Source organism: Podarcis erhardii (genome assembly GCF_964252035.2).
Source record: "Podarcis erhardii genome assembly, chromosome: 1".
Lineage (NCBI taxonomy): Eukaryota > Metazoa > Chordata > Lepidosauria > Squamata > Lacertidae > Podarcis > Podarcis erhardii.
In genome coordinates this window covers 12,900,606-12,921,285 of record NC_138497.1, presented here as the reverse complement: position 1 = coordinate 12,921,285, position 20,680 = coordinate 12,900,606, and the positions used below count along the sequence as shown (strand labels likewise).

The following is a 20,680-nucleotide window of genomic DNA, read 5'->3' as shown; positions in this document are numbered from 1 at the left end:
GTATTGTGATCGTCATTCTGATTCTGAAGAAATACTATCCATGCTAACATGCCGATGTGGCTATCTAAAATGTCTGGGAAAGTTGGGGATTGGGGAATCTCTGGTTGTTAGGACTAGGATTCTGAGTTCATTTGCAAAAACAAATACAACAAAACCCTGGAATGTCCCTGAGAGAATGTCCCTGAGATGGAACTCCTTCCCTTCCATCTGCAGATTTGGGAGTTATCTGCAAATCTGGAAATTATCTTCTCTTGCATTCAAGTTTAGCAGTCTGACAATGACTGTTAAGCCTGTACTGTAGATAAAGTCTGCAGGGGGACCTGGGACAATTTCCAAAGAAGTAGGTGAAACTACTACTGTGCCATGTGAACTGCAGATGTCAGAAAATACCTGAGAACAACAAAACCTGGGTTTGTCAGTCCTCTATACTCTTGCCAGTTACAGCCCATTTACTTTGTGCCATAGATTTTAATGATAACTGCTTTGAGGTTATTTATGTGTTTGTTACAATCAAGCCACATGTAAATCTTGGGACGTAAATAAGCGAATGATCGCTAGCCATCAGTGCTAGATTGCAGGGTCATTTTCCGGGTTTAGAGAGTCCATGGCAATATGTCAACTTTCCCTCCGCAAAAGGCAGTGTGGCACTGAGAAGCTAGAGGGAGTCAAATTGCCCTACCCACAGGGGTGGGCAAGTGACAGGGGTGGTTGTTGTTGCTGCACCGCGGAAGCTCAGGCCATTGGTGAACTCCCCCACGAAATTAGGGCCTTAGTAATTTAATTACAGTGGTGCTCCGCAAGACGAATGCCTCTCAAGACAAAAAACCCGCTAGACGAAAGGGTTTTCCGTTTTGGAGGCGCTTCGCAAAACGAATTTCCTATGGGCTTGCTTTGCAAGACGAAAATGTCTTGTGAGTTCCTGCGGGGGTTTTTTCCTCCCCCCCCCTTTTTCTAAGCCGCTTATCTGCTTATCCGCTAAGCCGCTAAAAGCTGCTAATAGCCGCTAATCCGTCAATGGGCTTGCTTTGCAAGACGAAAAAACCGCTAGACGAAGAGACTCGCGGAACGGATTCTTTTCGTCTTGCGAGGCACCACTGTATATGCCAACCTTCTGACTGGGTTGCCCTGTGGCAGGGGTTGGCAAAAAATTTAGCCACGGTCCGGTCCACTGTCCCTCAGACCTTGTGGCAGGCTGGAAAAGCGGCACCGGGGGGGGGGGGCCTGCAAGAATAGGCAAGGGGGGCAAGTAGTCGTCCTCTCCAACCCCAGCCGCTGTGCTTACCTTCCCAGGGGCTGCCGCCACTGCTGCTTCTCGTGGGTAGACAAAGGGAGCTTGTTCGCTCTGCTCTCTGGTCCACAGGAGCACCAGGGCAGCGGAGGGAAGAGGGGCTGCTTAAAATGGCGCTCAACCAGCCAGTTTGTGAGAGGCAGAGGGGGGAATGGAATGGTGCGGGGGGGGGGAATGGCACAGCCTGAACAAACAGAAGCCCCATGCCGATCCACGGAGAGTCCGCCAGACAGATCCTGAAAGCAATTGGGCCTGATCCAGCCCCTGGGCCTTCGTATGCTGACCCCTGCCCTGTGGTGTTGATGGACATGAAAGCATGTAACGAATTATGCATGCAAAATGGTTCCACCCTGGCTTTTGGCCCCCGCAGGGTCCTCAAGGCAGCCTCCAAATTAAAAACACAGATATCTAATTTTTTAAAAAAGTAATGCAATCCGTGCAACAATTTTTGTTTTTTTAAAAAAGCCTTTAAAACCACAAAAGTAAAAAGTGTAAAAGCAAGTCAGTTTAAAATAATATAATGCCACACCAGGAGGTTAGTCAAAGCAGGTTTTTTTTTAAAGGGACTTGAGCGTTCGGCTTTTCAGCTACACTGGCCTCTAGTTCATTTCCAGATAACATTCAAAGTGCTGGTAATTATCAAAACAGTGCAAAATGACTTGGGACTAGATTATTTGAAGGAGCTTCTCTGATTTCAACCTGTCCCATCTACACAATTTACTCCTGGAAAAAGTTACCCTAGGCCTAGTAGAAGCAGTATATTGTCACTTTTCTATATATAAAGCTATGCCTATTGCTTCCCGGCTAAGAATTACAGAGAGGCAGAAGCGGGTCTGGTTCAGCTTTCCTTATCAGTTGTACCCTTCCTCCATTTTTTAAATAAATGCCCATTAATTTAGCACAAATGTCCACACCAACTCTGCAAGCATAGTTAAGACAAAGGAACAATAAACATATTTTCGGCATGCTGAGTTCACAGTTAACAAAATTTGCCGTGGGTCTTTCCACCGTCAGAGCCCAGCAGTCCAATTTCCATTAGGCCTTTATGCATTTTTATTACAGCTTCACGATGTGCGCAAATCAATATCTTTATTCTCCTTGGATATTCCACCCATGGTAGACATTGTGGTCATTTCACGGTGAGGGAAGTTGTGCCACTTGTTGGCCTCCAAGCAATGCCGGATTTACGTACAGTGGTACCTCAGGCTACATATGCTTCAGGTTACATATGCTTCAGGTTACAGTCTCCGCTAACCCAGAAATATTACCTCAGTTTAAGAACTTTGCTTCAGGATGAGAACAGAAATTGTGCTCTGCCGGCGCGGCAGCAGCAGGAGGCCCCATTAGTTAAGTGGTGCTTCAGGTTAAGAACAGTTTCAGGTTAAGAACGAACCTCCGGAACCAATTAAGTACTTAACGCAAGGTACCACTGTATAAGCTAAATGGTTTTTTTGAGGGGGGTACTGTAGCCTTATGAGGCTTTGCCCTCGGATGGGAAGAATATTGCGCCCGGGAAAGGGAAGTGGGAGTCAACAGACACTCAGCTTCCGGGTCATGTGGCCAGCATGACTAAGCTGCTTCTGATGAACCAAAGCAGCGCACAGAAATGCTGTTTACCTTCCCACCTGAGCGGTACCTATTTATCTACTTGCACTTTGACGTGCTTTCGAACTGCTAGGTTGGCAGGAGCAGGGACTGAGCAACGGGAGCTCACCCCGTCACGGGGATTCGAACCACCAACCTTCTGATCGGCAAGCCCTAGGCTCTGTGGTTTAGACCACAGCGCCACCCGCTTCCCTCCATTCCACCCTATGTAGACATACCATAATCCCCAGATATCTGGATTTTATTTATTTGTTTATTTATTTCGAAAACATAAGTTTCTAGCATCTGCAAAACCCGAGATACGATGTCCACATATGCCCATGCCAAGGAAAGAACTAGAGAGTAACCATTCAAATGAGGAAACAAGATGGATTCACTCTGGCCATAGTTTATAGATCTGGAGCAATAGGAAGATGGATCATGTGATCGAAAACACGTCTGTTTAGTTGAGGCTCATTCTGCACTGGTCCTCCCAAACACAAATCATCAAAGCAAAATATATATTCATATGATTTCAACACAGAAAGCTGAACACAGGTATATATGTCCTATTTTTCCATGTGGAGAAAATAGGTGTAAAGCGGCCTTATAAGTAGTTGGTGACAATATATATATGCACATCACCCACACCGAAATGTTTATATAGCTATATTTACATAATTATATCCCATAGTAATGTATACAGAAAACATAATAAAATTTCCATATTCAAGCCCATAACCAACTTGGACACAGATTTACTAGGCAGGCCTGGGTCAATTCACTTGGTAGCCTCAGTTCCCTATTTTTAAAAGCAAAATAGAAATGACTTCCAATACAAGGCAGATATAACAATTAATGTTACTAGCCACCTTGAAATTCAAGGAACAGTAATACAGAAGGCCATAGAAATCTAATTTAATAAGCAACTCTTGCTGGCAGCAGCAGACAAAGCTTTTTAGAATTGCTATTCTGCAGTTGCCTTTTTCAGGCAGAATTGATGGTACAGTCTTCAAACCTTTCTGGAGCAGTGCTGATGAAGTCAGTTCTGAACTGAGAAACAGAATGTTAGTGGTTTATGAAGCACAGCGGGGTGGGGGAGCAGAGTAAAGCAGGCCATAATTTTCTCAAACATTGCCACCTTGTGGAATTTTGCAAGTGCAACAATTGCCCAGTTGCATAACTCTACAGTGGTGCCTCACAAGACGAAATTAATCCGTTCCGTGAGGCTCTTCGTATAGCGGTTTTTTCGTCTTGCGAAGCAAGCCCATTGACAGCTTAGCGGATTAGCGCTATTAGCGGTTTAGCGGCTTTTAGCGATCAGCTGTTAAGCGGCTTATCAGCGGATCAGCTGATAAGCGGCTTAGCGGCTTAGGAAAAGGGGGGGGAGGGGGAAAACCCGCAGGAACTCGCAAGACATTTCATCTTGCGAAGCAAGCCCATAGGGGAATTCGTTTTGCGAAGCGCCTCCAAAACGGAAAACCCTTTGGTCTAGCGGGTTTTCCGTCTTGCGAGGCATTCGTCTTGCGGGGCACCACTGTATTTTGATCTCTGGGCTGCACTTTGAAATTGTACAACCAATGAGTATTTGCACAATTTCAGCGCAGTACAACTAAAGAATTAACTTTCCCTTCTTGGGGTTTATTTTTTTGAGTGTGTTGGCTTGAAATCGCTTTTCAAAGGGTGCAGACTAAAAGGCACACCACACCATAGAATAGCATTAGTTGTCAAGGTATTAATAAGGATAAGGATCAAGTGTCGACAAGTGATGGCCAATTCTCATGTACCCTCTTATAATACATTTTCTAACCTAGCCATTCCACAATACACAATATTGGATCAAAGCTGCAGATATACATAGCCTGGAGGGGATAAGATTTAAGAGGAGTCATTACAGTGGTCTTCAAATAGCTGAAGGCCTGCCATGCAGAAGATGGAGCAGACAGGTTCTCTGTTGCTTTATAGTATACAACATGACTACAGTGGTACCTCTGGTTACGAACGCTTCAGGTTACGAGCTTCGCTAACCCAGAAGTAGCTGCTCCTGGTTGTGAACTTTGCCCCAGGATGTGAATGGCAATCGTGCCCCAGAGGCGCACGTGCAGCGGGAGGCCCCATTAGCGAAAGCGTGCCTCAGGATAAAAACGGTTTCAGCTTAAGAACGGACCTCCGGAACAAATTAAGTTCGTAACCAGAGGTACCACCATATAACCAGTGAATAGAAATTGCAGAGAAGCATGTTTCAGCTAAACATTAGGCAAAACTTCCATGTCAAATAGCTCTTACTGTTAGGAACAGACTTTCTTGGGAGGCAATAGGCTATCATTCACTGAGTGCATTTAAGTGGTCACCTTCCAGGGACACTGCGGTTGCATTTTGCATTGTAGATCCTGCACTGAGCAGTGTATTGAATTAAATGACATCCAAGTTCCCTTGCAGCTATACGATTCCATAAAAATGAAATTTGTGAACAGGACTACTCCGTGATCAAGGTTTGAGACATCCTGAACTAAAACATTCATCATCTGGCAAATCCACAACAATCCTAGATTTCACACGCAGAAAGCTCATAACTGAATTCCCATTAGCAATAAAAAATAAGAATAATTTAGCTTTTAAAAGAACTTTTAAATCCATCTTCCCAAGCACAGTCTTTCTGCCCAGGCAGGTCTTCCATTTTTACCGAATATTTGGAATTCCAGTCTCGTTCAAAAAGAGCCCTCAGTTGCTCCTGTATTGTAGGGTTTTTCTTTGTGGCGTCTGTTGAAGACTGCTTGGCAACCAGTCCCACACCTGCAGTGATGCTGAAGTACTCTTCTGACCAGTTAGAAGTTCCTAGAGATGTATAAAATGCAGTGTATATAAGGGTGCAATTTTAATTTATCTAGTCACCCCCCCCCCCAAAAAAGCTCAAATTTCCCTGTTATGGCAAACGTATAAGATTTCTGGTTTCAAACAATTGAAAGCACTATTGCTAGAATATTCACTTGAAGCAAAAGCTGCAGAGTTCAAGGAAGAGGGAGAGGAAAGAGATTGAAACAGGCAGGATCCAGTGTCAAGAAAAACCCAAAACTAATGTGAATTACTAGGAGTGCTTTTTATCAGCTTATGGCTATTCTTGGATGTAGTGATTCATGCCCTAGTAACCTCAAGACTTGATTATTGCAATGTGCTCTAGGGTGGAATCTAAACACATATTTTAAAATGCTGTGAAAATGTTTTTTTAAAAAAAAAAAAATTAAAAAAATATATTGAATTTGCCATGAGCTCACCATTGCCATCTAGTGTCACATTTGTACAGTGCTTTTTTCTGGGGGTACACAGGGATGTCGGAATCTCCTCTCGGCCAAACTGATAAAGCTCATTTTCCTCCGAGTCCTTCGGAATCGCCCTCCGACGAATAATTAACGACCTGAGCCTTTGATAAGGCCTCAGGCACGTTCCCCCATTCAGCAGAGCTTCAAAGCAGCAGAAGTGATGAGATTTATGGCTACATCACTATGCTTTATTTCTTACTACGCAGACAGCAAAGAAATATACACCCTCTCTCTATGAAAGACAGAGAGCAACTGAACAAAGGAACAAAAGAACAGAGAAACCAGTACGTCACATCCGTCTCCCTTCTCCCATGAGACTTCCAATAGCCTGGAATCCCTGGAATGTAAACAGAGTCCTGTGACTCCAAAAGCAGCTGCTCAGTGGCAAACAGAAACTAACAAGGGGTTAGTACACCTACCCCTAAACATTTGTGAATCTAAGTGTGGCCTCATTGAGGGGCAGTATTTCAATATGAGTAGGAAAATGACAGTACCCCTAAACATATTTTTTTAAAGCACTGTATAATGCACTTGAAATGTTATGTTTGCAGCTGTATAGCTGACTTCTACATGGACCACAATCTCTACCAGGCCACAACACTTACCAATATAGACTGCCTTGTCGGTCACCATATATTTGCTATGATTCAGCCTTGCAAAGGGGATGTTTGTGTGATTTCCAACTGGAACAGTGAAGATTTTCTGGTAAGATGTAAATATAAAAACATGTCTACAATGAGTGGGAATTAAACACAGATGACTTTATGAGTTTCCAACAATTGCCTGCCTTTTCCAAGTAATGGAAATAAAATAGGAATAGCTTTTGGCTAAGCTAGAGTAGACTTTCCACTTCCATTCACCAGTAAAAGGAAAAGGAAAAACCCACTGCTAAAAATTATAAGAGAGCTTTGCATTTAATAGTGCCTTTTGGGTGCACATCATCTCAATTGGCACAGATGAGGAGGACAACGAAGATGGTCAACTGTATGGGAAAGAAGACCTATGAGGAAAGTTTGGAAGACTTTGTTGTATTCAGCCTGGAGAAGCACTCTTCAAACATAAAAAGAGCTGTCACATAAATGATGGCAAATACCAGTACTTGTTCTCTGCTATCGCAGATGGCAGGACTTCATCTAATGGGCTTGAGCTACCAGAGGACTCAATGGATGGCCAACAAGACCTTCTGCCACTCTCTGATTCTGTCAGTGGCCAAACCAAGATGGTTGTCCTGTCAAGCGGTAAAGAGGTTTTTTTGCCACAGATCAGGTGGCCATGACTGAATTGGTCATTTGTAGTGTAGAGCAGAGGTAGGCAACGTGGGGCCCTCCACTGCAACTCCCATGGTAGCATGGCTAACGAAAGAGAATGTATTTATTTCATAAAATTGATATACCACTTGATTATAGAAAAAAAGCCTCAATGTGGTTTACAAAAAAGATGATGTTAGGCTAAAATATACGTATGTGCAGAGACACTGTCTGTAGTCACTATCTGTATCATCCTGTCAAAGAGCAAGAAAGATTTTACTGCACATCATGTGGTAAAATTGCCATTTATATCAACACAGTGAAAACCCATATCAACACAGCTTTTTAACCTGGATGTACTACAGTACCAATGTGCCTTAAGCTCATTTATTTATTTTTTAATCATTCTGGCTCTGCTACATGAGGAGAAATGGAAAACGATCCATATTACCAATTTTAACCAAAATTTATTTTTTCTTCCTGGCTGTGAGAAGAAATTTTTGTTTATTAAATTGTGGTTTATTTCCTACTTGGGGGGAGAGCACACTTTCAGTTTAGCAATCTATAAGTTTGTTTACATTTTAAAATTTATTAATTGGATTGTTGACATGTGGCCAACATCATTGCTGATACCTAAGTTTACAGTTTTTACAGTAGGGAGAAATAACTTTTCAGCCCATTTCATCCTGAGATTTTTTTCCTATCCAGCAATGTAACACTTCCTCTTTCCTTCTTGTGGCATTAGCAGCACACAGAACACAAAAAGTGCATTTGAGCATCACTCCCGCTATTCCTATGGGAAGAGATCCTATATGGATAGGAAACAGAAGAAAAGCATTTTAAAACTGCAGTCCAGTTCTAGCCAGTGTAGATTTTTAAAAAGTTGGCATTGCAGGTACAGAAAAAGCAACAGAGTCTGAGGGTTGTCATGTTCACATTTGACACTATGACCCAGAAAAGACTCTTAAAACTTGGTGTACAAGCTACATAAGTCACTGTCAATACCAGGAACATAACACATGTGCATCTGTAAGGAGCCCATGGCCCAAAAGCATGCTTCTTTTACCACTTCGATTGTGATGTTGGCATGTTGATCACTAAGGACACTCAGTGACTCCAAGAAACGAAACATGGAAGAATCAGTATGGACCCAGCAGTTGATTAAAAGCCGTATGTGTATATTTTGGTGTAACGCCACACTTCTCAGAGCATTGTCGATGGGTGGCCAGTATCTACAAAAACAACATTGTAATTAGTGAAGGTTGGACCATAAGGGCAAATGGGTACTGCCCCATTAACCTCAGTTTCAGCCCCCCACCTGCCTGCCTTCTTGCTTACAACCAAACCAGAGGGTGGTACTAGCTGTTAGCTTCCTCCATCTCAGTTGCCCTTGTAGAACTTGGGAGGAGAATGGGAAGGAAACTATAATTCATTGGCTCTGGCTCCACCTACTGTTGGCCTCCTGCCTTACACCTCACCAGTCCAAGTGAACAGCAGCCACAAACGCTTGTAAAACAATCAATGGGGAGCTTTATAGACACAAGAACTATTCAGTTTTGGGCTTCCTACTAAAGCAGAGAAGTAACAGCTTCTGGTGCTAGCTAGCTGTCTTTCACTACATTATTGTCCCATGAAGCCCAGGCTGACCTGCGTTGCTTTTACAGTGTGACACCCCAAACAAAACCTGTGTAATTTAGAGCTGATGGTGCAGGGAGCAGTCAAACAACTACCGTAATTAGCATTTAGCTAAGAATATAAAAGGGTGCACATATATTCAGGTTTCACTTCATACCTTGGTGGGTGTCTGAAGCGGCTCGTAGGGAAATAATCCATCATGGAGACATAGACAAATTTTTCTGCATCGTAGATAACATCGAGAACTGCCACGAGATCAAAGGTGCGGCCCCCTGGACAAAAGGAAGCAGGAGAAGCCTAGAGCAAAGGAGAACTTTAATTACTACATCATCTATTGATCCCCATGTTTTTTCAGTGAGAATAAACATTTTCTACAGAAGGTTTCATGGTAATCCTATGCACACGTACTAGAGAGTAAATCCCACTGAATTCAGTAGGGTTAATCTGAGGAAAACATGCTTAGGAACTGTCTGCTTACAGAAAAATAAGCTTCAGTGCTTGTTCCATTTAACTGCACTTCCAAAGGACTGTAGCTATTGATATTGGTAGAATAATTGCTCGGCCATGGAGATGGGATAGTGGCGTTTGCTTCCCCAAGATCCCAGTAGGTTTTGAAGGTTTTCCAGAGATCCTTAGCTAAGCAGCTGCAGTTGCTGATCAAAACCCCCACTTCTTTCACCTGCAGAAAGAGAGAAACTGGAGACCAATATTCCAAACCAAACCTGGAAGAGGAAGAAACAAAGTGAGGTTTGGCCAAAGGGGTCGGCTCTTTCCCTTGGCCTTCATCGCACCCCCAGCTGGCCGTCCATTGTTCTCCCAGGCCGGAGGCGGGACGATAGCCACCCTGACCCAGCTGGGAGGCACCAGACCAGGTAAGTCTCCTCGGTGTCGCAAACCCCACCCACCTGTTGGGAAGGGGGGTGGAAATTGTTGCTTTCACTCTTTCTTTGTAGTGGTGTGGTAATATATCTAGCAAGGGCATAAGTTTGAATGAAATCATAGAGCAAAATACAGAAGGCGGAAATGCCCTTTTACAAGTGCTTCGGAGCTCAGCAGTTCAACACCTCTGCAGTCACATAGCACAACCTGGGTTCTGGGGATCGTAACTTGGAGAGCTGCTGCCAGTCTGAGTAGGCAATACTGTGCTATACGGGCAACCAGCCTGACCACAAGGCAGCTTCCTATGATAATGTGTGTGGAATATTGGAACTCTTGAGTTCTCAGGAACTTGTCAGGAGTCATCCAAGTAGGGTAACCCCAAATACCAAAGAGCTCTCTTGTACACTTGATAGTTGCATGAGAAGCTAGGCCTGTTGAAATTCCCTCTTCTATAAAACTATTAAAGAACACCTGTGCTCTCTCTCTCTCTCTTTACCTAATCACTCCATCTTCACAGAAAGAGCAGTAACAATGGACTAGCTTCCCTGAAGGATAAACCTGCCCACTAAAACTGATCTTTCTCCATAACATGCAACCATAGAGGGATGTTGGGTGTCTCCAAACAGCGGCAGAATTGAGCTCTCAGATTTCAGCAGTGCCCTGTTTGACACTATAATTCAGTGTCCACCCACCACCCCACCTCTCGTACTCTGTTCTACAGCATTGTTTTGGTGCCCGTCTGCAGGGCAGCGCCCGGTGCAACTCCACCAAGCGCCTCTGCTGCAAAGGTGCAATCTGACGTCCCAAGTGGGTGTGACATTGGAGATCTGGGTGGACCAGAGCATTTGGGAAAGGAGAGTTAACCATACGGTAAGGGGAAATAATGCAGCGGAAGGGATTAGGCAGTTTTCCCTCAATGCCATACTCCCAATCCAAACTGCCCTGCAACTAGTAGCGCTTTAAAAATTCAATTTGCAGATCTACCACATCATGTCAAGTTTGGCCCTTAGTTGGCACAGGATGACAGTGGCCCAAGAACCATTGCAATACCATGTGTGAATGGAGTGTGTACCCAGAATCCTGTTCAACACACAGCCAAGCTGGAGCAGTGCCTTGGCAGGCAACATGGAAAGAGTCCCCTCAAGGCAGAAAAATCTGAAAACTACTGATGTAGCGTAACAACTTGAGTGGCTATGGTTAGAAACACAAATGTAGGACAAGCTCGTTTGCATCTTTAGATAGATAGTATAAAACTAACGAAATGTTCTGACAGCTGGAAGGAAAGAAGACAACTGAGCTTGGCCAGGTAATAAGTTTTTATGTTCTCCCCAAATAAAATCACCTGTCTTAACAGAACTGGTTCTCAGGATGTTTCCACGCAAATTTTGTCTTCTTGTTAAGTATTGTGAACTCAGTCTCCCCACTCCCACCCCTGTGCCACTTCAGCTTAATAGCCTTAAATCTCTCACCTGAGTCAGGGCTCTCCAGTCTATGTTGGCACTACCAAGAAATACATGTTTCATGTCTACAATCCAGAATTTGGTGTGCATGACACCTTGGGTGAGCTGTCCAAAATTAATCCTTTTTAAGTGGGCTCCTATGGAAAAAATGTTTGTTTGTTTTTTAAGAGATCAAAGAACTGTTTCTTGGGATGCTCTCAAGCCGTAACACACATTTACTTCACTGGAAGCCCTTATGCAAATTCACTAAGTACCCCCTACAGAGTTGTGGGACTGAGGCACGTAGTAAGACTGTTGATCTCAGAAGGATCTGGAAACCAAGCCTTATGAGGAACAGTTGAGGGAGTTGGGTATGTTTAGCCTGGAGAAGAAGACACTGAGAGGAGCTATGATGGTGATCTTCAAATATCTCAAGGGCAGCCACATGGAGGGTGGAGCAAGCTTGTTTTCTCCTGCTCTGGAGGGTAGGACTTGAACCAATGGATTCAAGAGAGATTCTGACTAAACATCACGAAGAACTATCTGATAGTAAGAGCGGTTGGACAGAGAAACGGACTCCCTTGCGGGGTGTACTCTCCTTCCTTGGAGGTTTTTAAGCAGATGTTGGATGGCCATCTGCCATGTATGATCTAGTTGAGATTCCTAGAATCATAGAATCATAGAATCATAGAGTTGGAAGAGACCCCAAGGGCCATCGAGTCCAACCCCCTGCCAAGCAGGAAACACCATCAGAGCACTCCTGACATATGGTTGTCAAGCCTCTGCTTAAAGATCTCCAAAGAAGGAGACTCCACCACACTCCTTGGCAGCAAATTCCACTGTCGAACAGCTCCTGTAGAGGGTTGAACTAGATGACCCTCGTGGTCCCTTCCAACTCTACAATTATGTTTCCACGATTCTATGAAATATAATAACAAAACAGCAACTAGCATTCAGAGTCATCATGACTAGGAGGCTTCATTTAGTTCCCTCTTTGCTCACCTTTTGGTGTGCAACAAAGATATGGCAGTTTTAAGAGGCCCTGCAGTTTAACACTTGTGTATTAATTCTTGTGTAAGATTTTTAGTTGCTGGATTTTATGTTGTTTCAGTGGGAGGTGGGGGGGGTCATAAGCATTTTATGACTGTTTTCATGTTGTTTGCTGTTGGGGGGGGGCACTGCTCTGCCAAAAGGCAGAATAGAAGTATTTTAATAAACAGTTACCTCTTTTCTCCAGGGCTTCAAGATCAGTTGAATGTTTAGCCTTAGATGGCACACTTGTTGCAATAAACACAGACACATTCTTCAGAAGCAGGTTTTCGAATTTCTTGAGAACATCTTCACCCTACAGAAGGCAAATCACTTACTTGTATCGAACGAGGGGCGGCACATGCCAAATTCTGCATGGGAAATATCCCTCCAGATCAGGGGATGCGAGACTGGTTGGTTTGTCAACAACATGGTGGTAAAGTCTTCCCATCCTTTAAAATGCTGCCTACACACAGCTGCTGATTTTATTATTATTACCGTATTTTTTGCCCTATAGGACGCACTTTTTCCCCTCCAAAAATGAAGGGGAAATGTGTGTGCGTCCTATGGGGCGAATGCAGGCTTTTGCTGAAGCCTGTAGAGTGAGAGGGGTCGGTGCACCCTGGGCTTCGGGCAGATATCCGCAAGCCTGGGGAGACCGGCGCGACTTCCCACCGGGCTCCCTAGGCTTGCGGATAGCAGCCTGTTCTGGGGTCAGGGGAAGCTCGGGCTTCCCCTGCCCCAGCCCCGCACCTGGGGGGGAAATAAAAAAAAAATTCTTTATTTCCCCCCAAAAAACTAGGTGCGCCCTATCGGGCGAAAAATACAGTATTATTAAAAAACAACCCTTTTTTATCTCACCTGCTTAGACGATGTGTCATTTACTCCAAGGTCTTCTCCAGTCAAGCTCCAATAATAAGAAGCCACGTGAATGCTTTCCTGGGTTATATTTAACAACTCCATCCATGCTTGGTATAAAGGCTTTGCAGCACTGCTGTTTGGTCCATAAGGCATGTCCCAAGGAAGGCTTTCCACTAGCTGGAAACTGCAAGAGGGAAGGGGTAGCAGAATACTTCGCAGTCAAAACAGTTTCTGCCAAGACAACCTGAGCTAAGTCCCCAGTTCACAGGGTAGACTTCAGGGTGAGAGAAAAGCTTAGTAACATTTTTTCCTGAATTAGCAACATCTGCATAATAATGTCAGACCAACCAGCCTTCCGGATTGTTTTCAAACTGGCTTGTGTAAAAGGCAAGATGTTGAGTCCCCTTGCCAGATTATATTTTACTTTTAGCTGCCTTAAAACAAAAAAAGCAGTAGTGGAAGTTAGAATCAGCCTTCTAGCGTGTGCATGCTTGGTGTGCTAAATGTGTGCTAAAGAGCCAGTTCAGGAGTTCAGTGATGCATTCCGGCTACTCAGGGAGGGAGCAGAACAAGGTCAGAGGGCTGCAGAAAGGGGTGGTGGCCTGGGGAGTGTCTCAAGGGCCAGATAGGCAGGCTTGGAGGGCCACATTCTGCCCCTGAACTGAGGTTCTCCACCCTTGTCCAGCCATCCCTCTGCTGTGTGTGTGTGTTTCCAGGCTTTCTGCCTGCCTGGATGTTTGTGTGCCTGCCTGCCAGTTTCCGTGTGTCATAAGCCTAGCAAGAGTTGGTGTGCACATCAGTGGGTTGGCGGCGGCCATCTTTGGCACACAGCCATCAGAGGGGTGGCCAACCCTCAAAACATCCCTCAGGCTGAAAAGGCTTGGCCACCCTTGACTGAAGGAATTTGCATACCACCCTCCGTAAACATTTCTTCCAGGGTAATTTACAAATGAACGGGATAATATAGAAAAGATGCCCTTTGGCTTAGTAACAGACATGCTGTCTGCTGCCTCAGATTGAAAGAAATGTGTTGTTCTGCTTGTGTCAGACAGTTTCTGGCTGCTCACACAGAGGACAAGGGCTGAGGCCCAGTGGCAGAGGATCTGCTTGGCGCCTAGAAGATTCCAGACTCAACCACTAGTACCTCCAGGTAGGGCTAGGAATGTTCTCATCTAAAACCCTGGAGAGCCACTTCCATTATCAGTGTAGACTGAGCTAGATGAACCGATGATCTGACTCCGTATAGGGTAGCTTCCTATGTTCCAGGCTTTGCAATTATGCCAAAATTAACCTATCACATCCAAATTAGAGAAGGAAGGAGTATGTAAAACAAATTCATTTCAATATAGATGACAGCTGTAATTTTGATCAGTTCCTTTATTCAATCACATACACTTTTCTCTATAATGAGAGAGAGAGAGTGTGTGTGTGTGTGTGTGTGTGTGTGTGTGTGTGTGTGTGTTTAGGGCAGTATCTCTATTATAGATTGGTATTGATTTTGTATTGACTAGGAGAAGAGGACCTTCTCTGTGGTGGCCCCCTTTCTGTGGAATTACTTCTGCCTTGAACTTGTAAAGTCCCAACACTTTTGGATGCTCCAGTGGCTTTTGAAGACGTATTTCTGTTCCCATGTCATTCCTGTGAGTTAGGACAGCCATACGTCTTGTTTTTTTCAGACATTACCAGTATTTCAAAGGCAGAGGGAATTTCCAAAAGGTAGCGCTTTGTCCTGAATCTCAGGCAAGTCAATCGAAAGATCATGGGATTTTTTGGGGTGTTTTTATTTTTAAAAAGTTCAACTACTTTCGGGGTGTCCTGTTTTTTTATTTTTTGAACTATGGCAACCCTATGTGGGGTGGAATTATGCTGCTTTTGCCCTGGATCACTGTTGTATCTTAGTTGTCAAAGATTTTAATACTGCTATAATGTGTTTAATGAACGATTGCGTATTTTCTTTTGTGCACCGCCTTGGGATGTTCTATGAAAGTCAATATGCAAATACGTTAATAAACGCGCCAATTAAAAAAAATAAAATTAAGTAATATTACATGCTGTATCAGGCACGTTCACAACACTTCCATTTTAAAAAGAGAAAGATGGCGGCTACTAGTCACAGCAAGTGTGGGAGTGGCCGCCGGGACTACATAACACCAGTCCTGAGAGATCTGCATTGGCTCCCAGTAGGTTTCCAAGCACAATTCAAAGTTTTGGTGATGACCTTTAAAGCCCTAAACGGCCTCGGTCCAGTATATCTGAAGGAGCGTCTCCACCCCCATCGTTCAGCCCAGACTCTGAGATCCAGCGCCGAGGGCCTTCTGGCAGTTCCCTCATTGAGAGAAGTGAGGTTACAGGGAACAAGACAGAGGGCCTTCTTGGTAGTGGCACCCGCCCTGTGGAACGTCCTCCCTTCAGAGGTGAAGGAAATAAGCAGCTATCCTATCTTTAAAAGACATCTGAAGGCAGCCCTGTTCAGGGAAGTTTTTAATATTTAATGCTGTACTGTTTTTAACACTCGATTGGAAGCCGCCCAGAGTGGCTGGGGAAACTCAGCCAGATGGGCAGGGTATAAATAATACATTATTATTATTATTATTATTATTATTATTATTATTATTATTATTATTATTATTCCACGCTCAAAGGCAGTGTGGCTCTGACTGCCAGTGGGTGGGAACTGCAAATAGGGAGAGTGCTGTTCCTTTTTGTGAACTTCCCATAGGCATCTGGTTGGCCACTGTGAGAACAGGATGCTGGACTAAATAAGCCACTGGCCTCATCCTGCAGGAGCACTTCTTATGCTGGGACCAAAAAAGGCACTGGAAACACACACACACACACCCCAAAAAAAAAAACCCTCTTTGCTTGTCTTACTTGCATGAATCATTGCATCTAGGGCTGCTGTCCATCTCAATCACTCTGTCTCTTTCTGTGTTTCGGTCGTCATTATTGTGGGTGTTGAGAACACCGTCTTCCTCTCCCGGAGAAACTGCAGTGGAGGGTTTCAAGACATGAATTCTTATCACAAACAGAAGCCCAGCCGCTGCAAGCAGTCCAAACACCTGGAACATGGAAAGAACGCGCATGAAATGTTGTCTGGCAGCACTCCTCCGAGCCAGTAGTGATGTATGGAAGTGAGAGCTGGACCATAAAGAAGGCTGATCGCCGAAGAATTGATGCTTTTGAATTATGATGCTGGAGGAGACTCTTGAGAGTCCCATGGATCAAACCTATCCATTCTTAAGGAAATCAGCCTTGAGTGCTCACTGGAAGGACAGATCCTGAAGCTGAGGCTCCAATACTTTGGCCACCTCATGAGAAGAGAAGACTCCCTGGAAAAGACCCTGATGTTGGGAAAGATGGAGGGCACAAGGAGAAGGGGACGACAGAGGACGAGATGGTTGGACAGTGTTCTTGAAGCTACCAGCATGAGTTTGACCAAACTGCAGGAGGCAGTGGAAGACAGGAGTGCCTGGTGTGCTCTGGTCCATAGGGTCACGAAGAGTTGGACACGACTAAACGACTAAACAACGACAACAACAAATGAAAGATGGAGGAGGGACAAAAGAGCCTTGCCTTGAACAGCCCAATAACATTCTGGTACTGCTGAGATTTAAATCAGGGATCTTGTAACTCCTGCTCTTAATCACACCAGCTCCTGAGATTGAGTAGCCTTTTGGCAATGTCTATTAGCCCATAAGAAGGTTAGAGTGTGAATCTGTTCCTTCATAGGTTTTATATAGTTAAGTATATCAAATTCAGGATTTTGATTCTATTCCTTTGGTACACACATAATCCATCCTTTTACCACATTTGCAATTTGGGGAGGGAGGGAATGGATTTAAGTCTCATTTCAGTTCTCAAGCTCAAAACCAGTTTCATTTATTAAACAGAGTGAAACTCTGCTAACCATCCGCCTGTGTCATATAGCAGGTGGATGAGACTTCCTCTTTATATTTTCATCACAGTGCGGTTATAATAAAGTACAGGGAAATGACAGTGCAGCCCACCTGCAGGGCTGGAAGCAAAACATTTTGCTGCCTGAGGAGGACCAGCAAACGGTGCCCCCTCTCCCCGCAAACCAAAGTGTATGGTACTCAAGGTTAGGTGGGTTATTTTGGCACCTGAGGCAGAAAACTCCACAAGCACCTCTCCCAGGAAGTAAAAAATAAATAACTAACAATTTGCTGGGCTTTCATTAAACAACCAGAATAGGCAACCTGAGGCAGCCAGGCCACTTCACAGCGACCAATGGTAGAGGCGGCCCTGCCACCCAGATCAGATGATTCTGCTTGGTCTCTAAATTTGCTTGCACCTCCATTCCTTTCCCTTTTGTATTATGCTAGCTAGACTGGGAGCCTGTGGGCAGGGACAGTCCTTTAAAAAATGTTAAATGCTTGATACATAGTAGTAGTACATAGGAAGCTGCCTTATACCACTGGTCAGTATTGTCTACACTGACTGGCAGCAGCTTTCAGACACAGACTCCAGCACTGGGGTATGGCCCTTCTCCACTGACCTACAGCCCTTCTAAGTAGTAGCAGTAGTTGAAGTAGAAGTAATCTCTTTTGGGGAGGTCATCAACCATTACTGATCTCCATGAGGCAACATTTAGACACCAGGTTAAACATCCTTAATTTCTTCAACATTTCATCATGGGCCCTGTTTGGGCTAACGTTTGCTGTACTATTCAGACATCAATTCCTGACATCAGATAATATATACCCCCTTTGTCATGTACTGGCTGGATGCAGAGGAATGAGGCACCAGCTGGGGAACCCCCAAGGGAAGAAGACTCAGAGCCCAGGGGTTGGTGGTGGGACTATGGGTGTGCAGAGGGAGAAGAGCTGGAGGAAGAGGCATCAGAAGCTGAAGAGGTCACGGGGCGTAGTGAGCAGGGAGAGTCTGTGTCAGATCAAAGTCCAGAATCAGAAGCAGGAGAGGAGGGAGGTAAATCGGCAGAGATGAGTCAGGCCAGTGATGTAGCCAAGGTGTTGTCCCCCTCCTGCTATGACAAGCTCCCCTCCCCTTGGGTCTCCCAGAACCAGAAAAGGTATGAAGAGGGAGGAACAGAGGCAGACGTGCCGGCGGAGTCTCAGATTGCTTGGGAAGGACCCGGGAGAGGAGGCGGCTTAGGCAGCTATGGAAAGGTGAGGACCTTCAGTATCCATAACTGCTTCATAGGGGCAAGACTTATGAGGAAAAGTTGCTGTGCTCATTAGACTGGGCACTCCTGAGCAACCTTGTTTCTTCTAGTAAAGCGCTGACTTCACTCACTCCGTGTGTTTTATTGCCAACCCATTCTTGACACCCTTCACTGTGTAGCCTGAAGGTTGCTTCATCCTGTTCTATGACAACTCAGTAACAGGATTGTCCTTGAATGATGGTCAAGAGTCCAAGAGGAACCTGACACTGAAAGACTGGAGGGGACATTCACCAACCTATTCCCACCCCTCTCTGACCACCCTTCTCTGCTGGCTGATGACTGGAGTGAAGGAACCAGTTTTGAAGTACAACCCTCCTAAAGACTTGACACGGAGGGTTCTATTCTTCTACCACAGGACTAAGATTCTGTCTTAGTCAAGCTAATTCAGAGAGACATTTATTCACCGCCCAGTAGGTGCAACTTGGTTTTATTCTGGTACTTACCACATTAATGCACGTTTGCTCGCTTGGGTGCGATTTCAAATAAAAGGGCCTGTTTGTCCTCAGTGGGTTCATTGGGGCGTGTTTCATGATCTATAACACAGAAACGCATGGCAAGGAACTGGAAGAAATAGAGTGAATGGCTTCAGTGCTCCCAAAAAGTCTACTTCAGATGAAATTGCCTTATGCAGAGTCAGATAGTTGCTCCATTTAGCCCAGGGATGGGGGATCTGTGGTCATCCAGGTGTTGTTGGACCCCAACACCCATCAGCCCACAGACAATATGACCAATGTTCAAGGACAATGCGAATGTCCCACGGAATTGTCCCAGGACAATATGACCAATGTTCAGGGACAATGGCAGCTGGAATCCAGCAACCTCTGCAAGGTTCAACACACCACAGGTTCTCCACCAGATCTACCTCAGCTGTCAACAGTTCTCCAAGGTCTCATGCTGGGGGTCTTTCCCCGGACCTGCTATCTAAGACCCCCTTCATTAAGAGACTAGGGACTGATTTTCTGCACACAAAGACATGCCCTCTGTTACTGAGCATCCCAACCCAAACCATCTCTTACCTTCACTAGTGCATTTAAGTAATCAGTGACCAATTGTCTCCGAATCATTCAAAAATGCTCACCGTCTTAGGTCGTTCCAGCTAGAAGTCTTTCTATCTCCTACAGAGGAGCAAGTAACACTCTGCTACTGTTTGAGCGGGGTTTCATCAACTAGCCACAAGCTGTGCGTGTTGCTTTTCCTCCCCCACAGTGCCACAAGCGGAACTTCCCCTTTCAAACCAGAATTTCACAGCTGCTAGATTTGAATAATAGAGACTGTCTGGTAAAGGCTATCTGTGCTACACACACTGCCTCAAGAAGTGAATAGTTTCGCATTAAATATCTCCAAAAATGTCAGGACCATTGTAGAGGGATCACTGCCCTTAAGTGTATATACTATTGTCATCTCTGGTCAAACAGGTTATAATAAATTATTATTATTATTATTATTATTATTATTATTATTATTATTATTATTTTATTTATACCCCGCCCATCTGCCTGGGATTCCCCAGCCACTCTGGGTGGCTTCCAACAAAATATTAAAATACAGTATATTATTTTCAGCAGGTTTCTGAAAGGCTGCAAAAACCTGCTTGCCAGAGTACTTTGTGGGATGAGAATAAACACCACAAGCAAATCATAGCACTTTGCACAAACAGGGGCTGGTCGGGAGGACGTAATTTTCCTCTTGAGGCACCCCTTTGCAATGCCCACGTTTGATGCTGTCTAGCAAAAGCTGGTTTTAAGCAAGATCCCAAATCAGTGCTCGATCTGGAAGAGAGCATAAAGCCAGTGTAGGAGTTTAAGGAGTGGGGAAGGAATCGGGCAGCAGGGTGATGAATAGAAATGACAAAATAGAAGGCTAGAAAGGAGACTGCAGTAGTCAGGGGCAGTGGCGTAGCGTGGGTTGTCAGCACCCGGGGCAAGGCAAGTAATTTGCGCCCCCTAACCCATGGATTTGCGCCCCCTAACCCATGGATTTGCATCCCCTAACCCTAACCCCCAGATGTTGCGCCCGGTGCGGCCGCCCCCCTGCACCCCCCACGCTACGCCACTGGTCAGGGGGAAGAGTTCAACAAGTAGGACCAGCAACAAAATGTTGCAGTGTGGAATACTTCTTCTGTTCAGGGTCCCAGCCATCCATCCCCCTTTCAAGAATACTCCATTCCATTCTGCCTCACCCTCAGATTGCCTGCCCCC

At 44.8% G+C, this 20,680-nt stretch overlaps 1 protein-coding gene across 3 annotated transcripts; it reads right to left on the bottom strand.

Moving 5' to 3' along the window:
• Nucleotides 1–4,409: 4,409 nt before the first annotated feature.
• On the bottom strand, nucleotides 4,410–19,860 carry PLD4 (phospholipase D family member 4). 3 transcript variants are annotated; one of them, XM_081862360.1, is made up of 11 exons: nucleotides 19,499–19,860; nucleotides 18,926–19,015; nucleotides 16,151–16,338; nucleotides 13,280–13,463; nucleotides 12,614–12,734; nucleotides 11,420–11,547; nucleotides 9,550–9,750; nucleotides 9,229–9,368; nucleotides 8,503–8,668; nucleotides 6,795–6,891; nucleotides 4,410–5,707 (listed from the first exon to the last, which is right to left on the bottom strand). In XM_081862360.1, the coding sequence occupies exons 1-11, from the start codon at nucleotides 19,544–19,546 to the stop codon at nucleotides 5,481–5,483; spliced, it is 1,590 nt and encodes a 529-aa protein (XP_081718486.1). In that variant the 5' UTR covers nucleotides 19,547–19,860; the 3' UTR covers nucleotides 4,410–5,480. The 3 variants fall into 3 exon arrangements, with proteins under 3 accessions (XP_081718486.1, XP_081718487.1, XP_081718488.1); XM_081862361.1 differs by having other exon boundaries at nucleotides 18,929–19,015; XM_081862362.1 differs by having other exon boundaries at nucleotides 19,561–19,859.
• Between the last annotated feature and the right edge of the window lie 820 nt (nucleotides 19,861–20,680).

Bases quoted from the DNA above. Each gene is read 5' to 3' on its own strand.
- PLD4 (XM_081862360.1), bottom strand. From the start codon at position 19,546: ATGATTCGGAGACAATTGGTCACTGATTACTTAAATGCACTAGTGAAG. The intron at 16,339-18,925 runs GTAAGTACCAGA...TCCATGTTCCAG, and splicing joins AGCAAACGTGCATTAATGTG to GTGTTTGGACTGCTTGCAGC. The intron at 5,708-6,794 runs GTAAGTGTTGTG...ATACATCTCTAG, and splicing joins CGACAAGGCAGTCTATATTG to GAACTTCTAACTGGTCAGAA.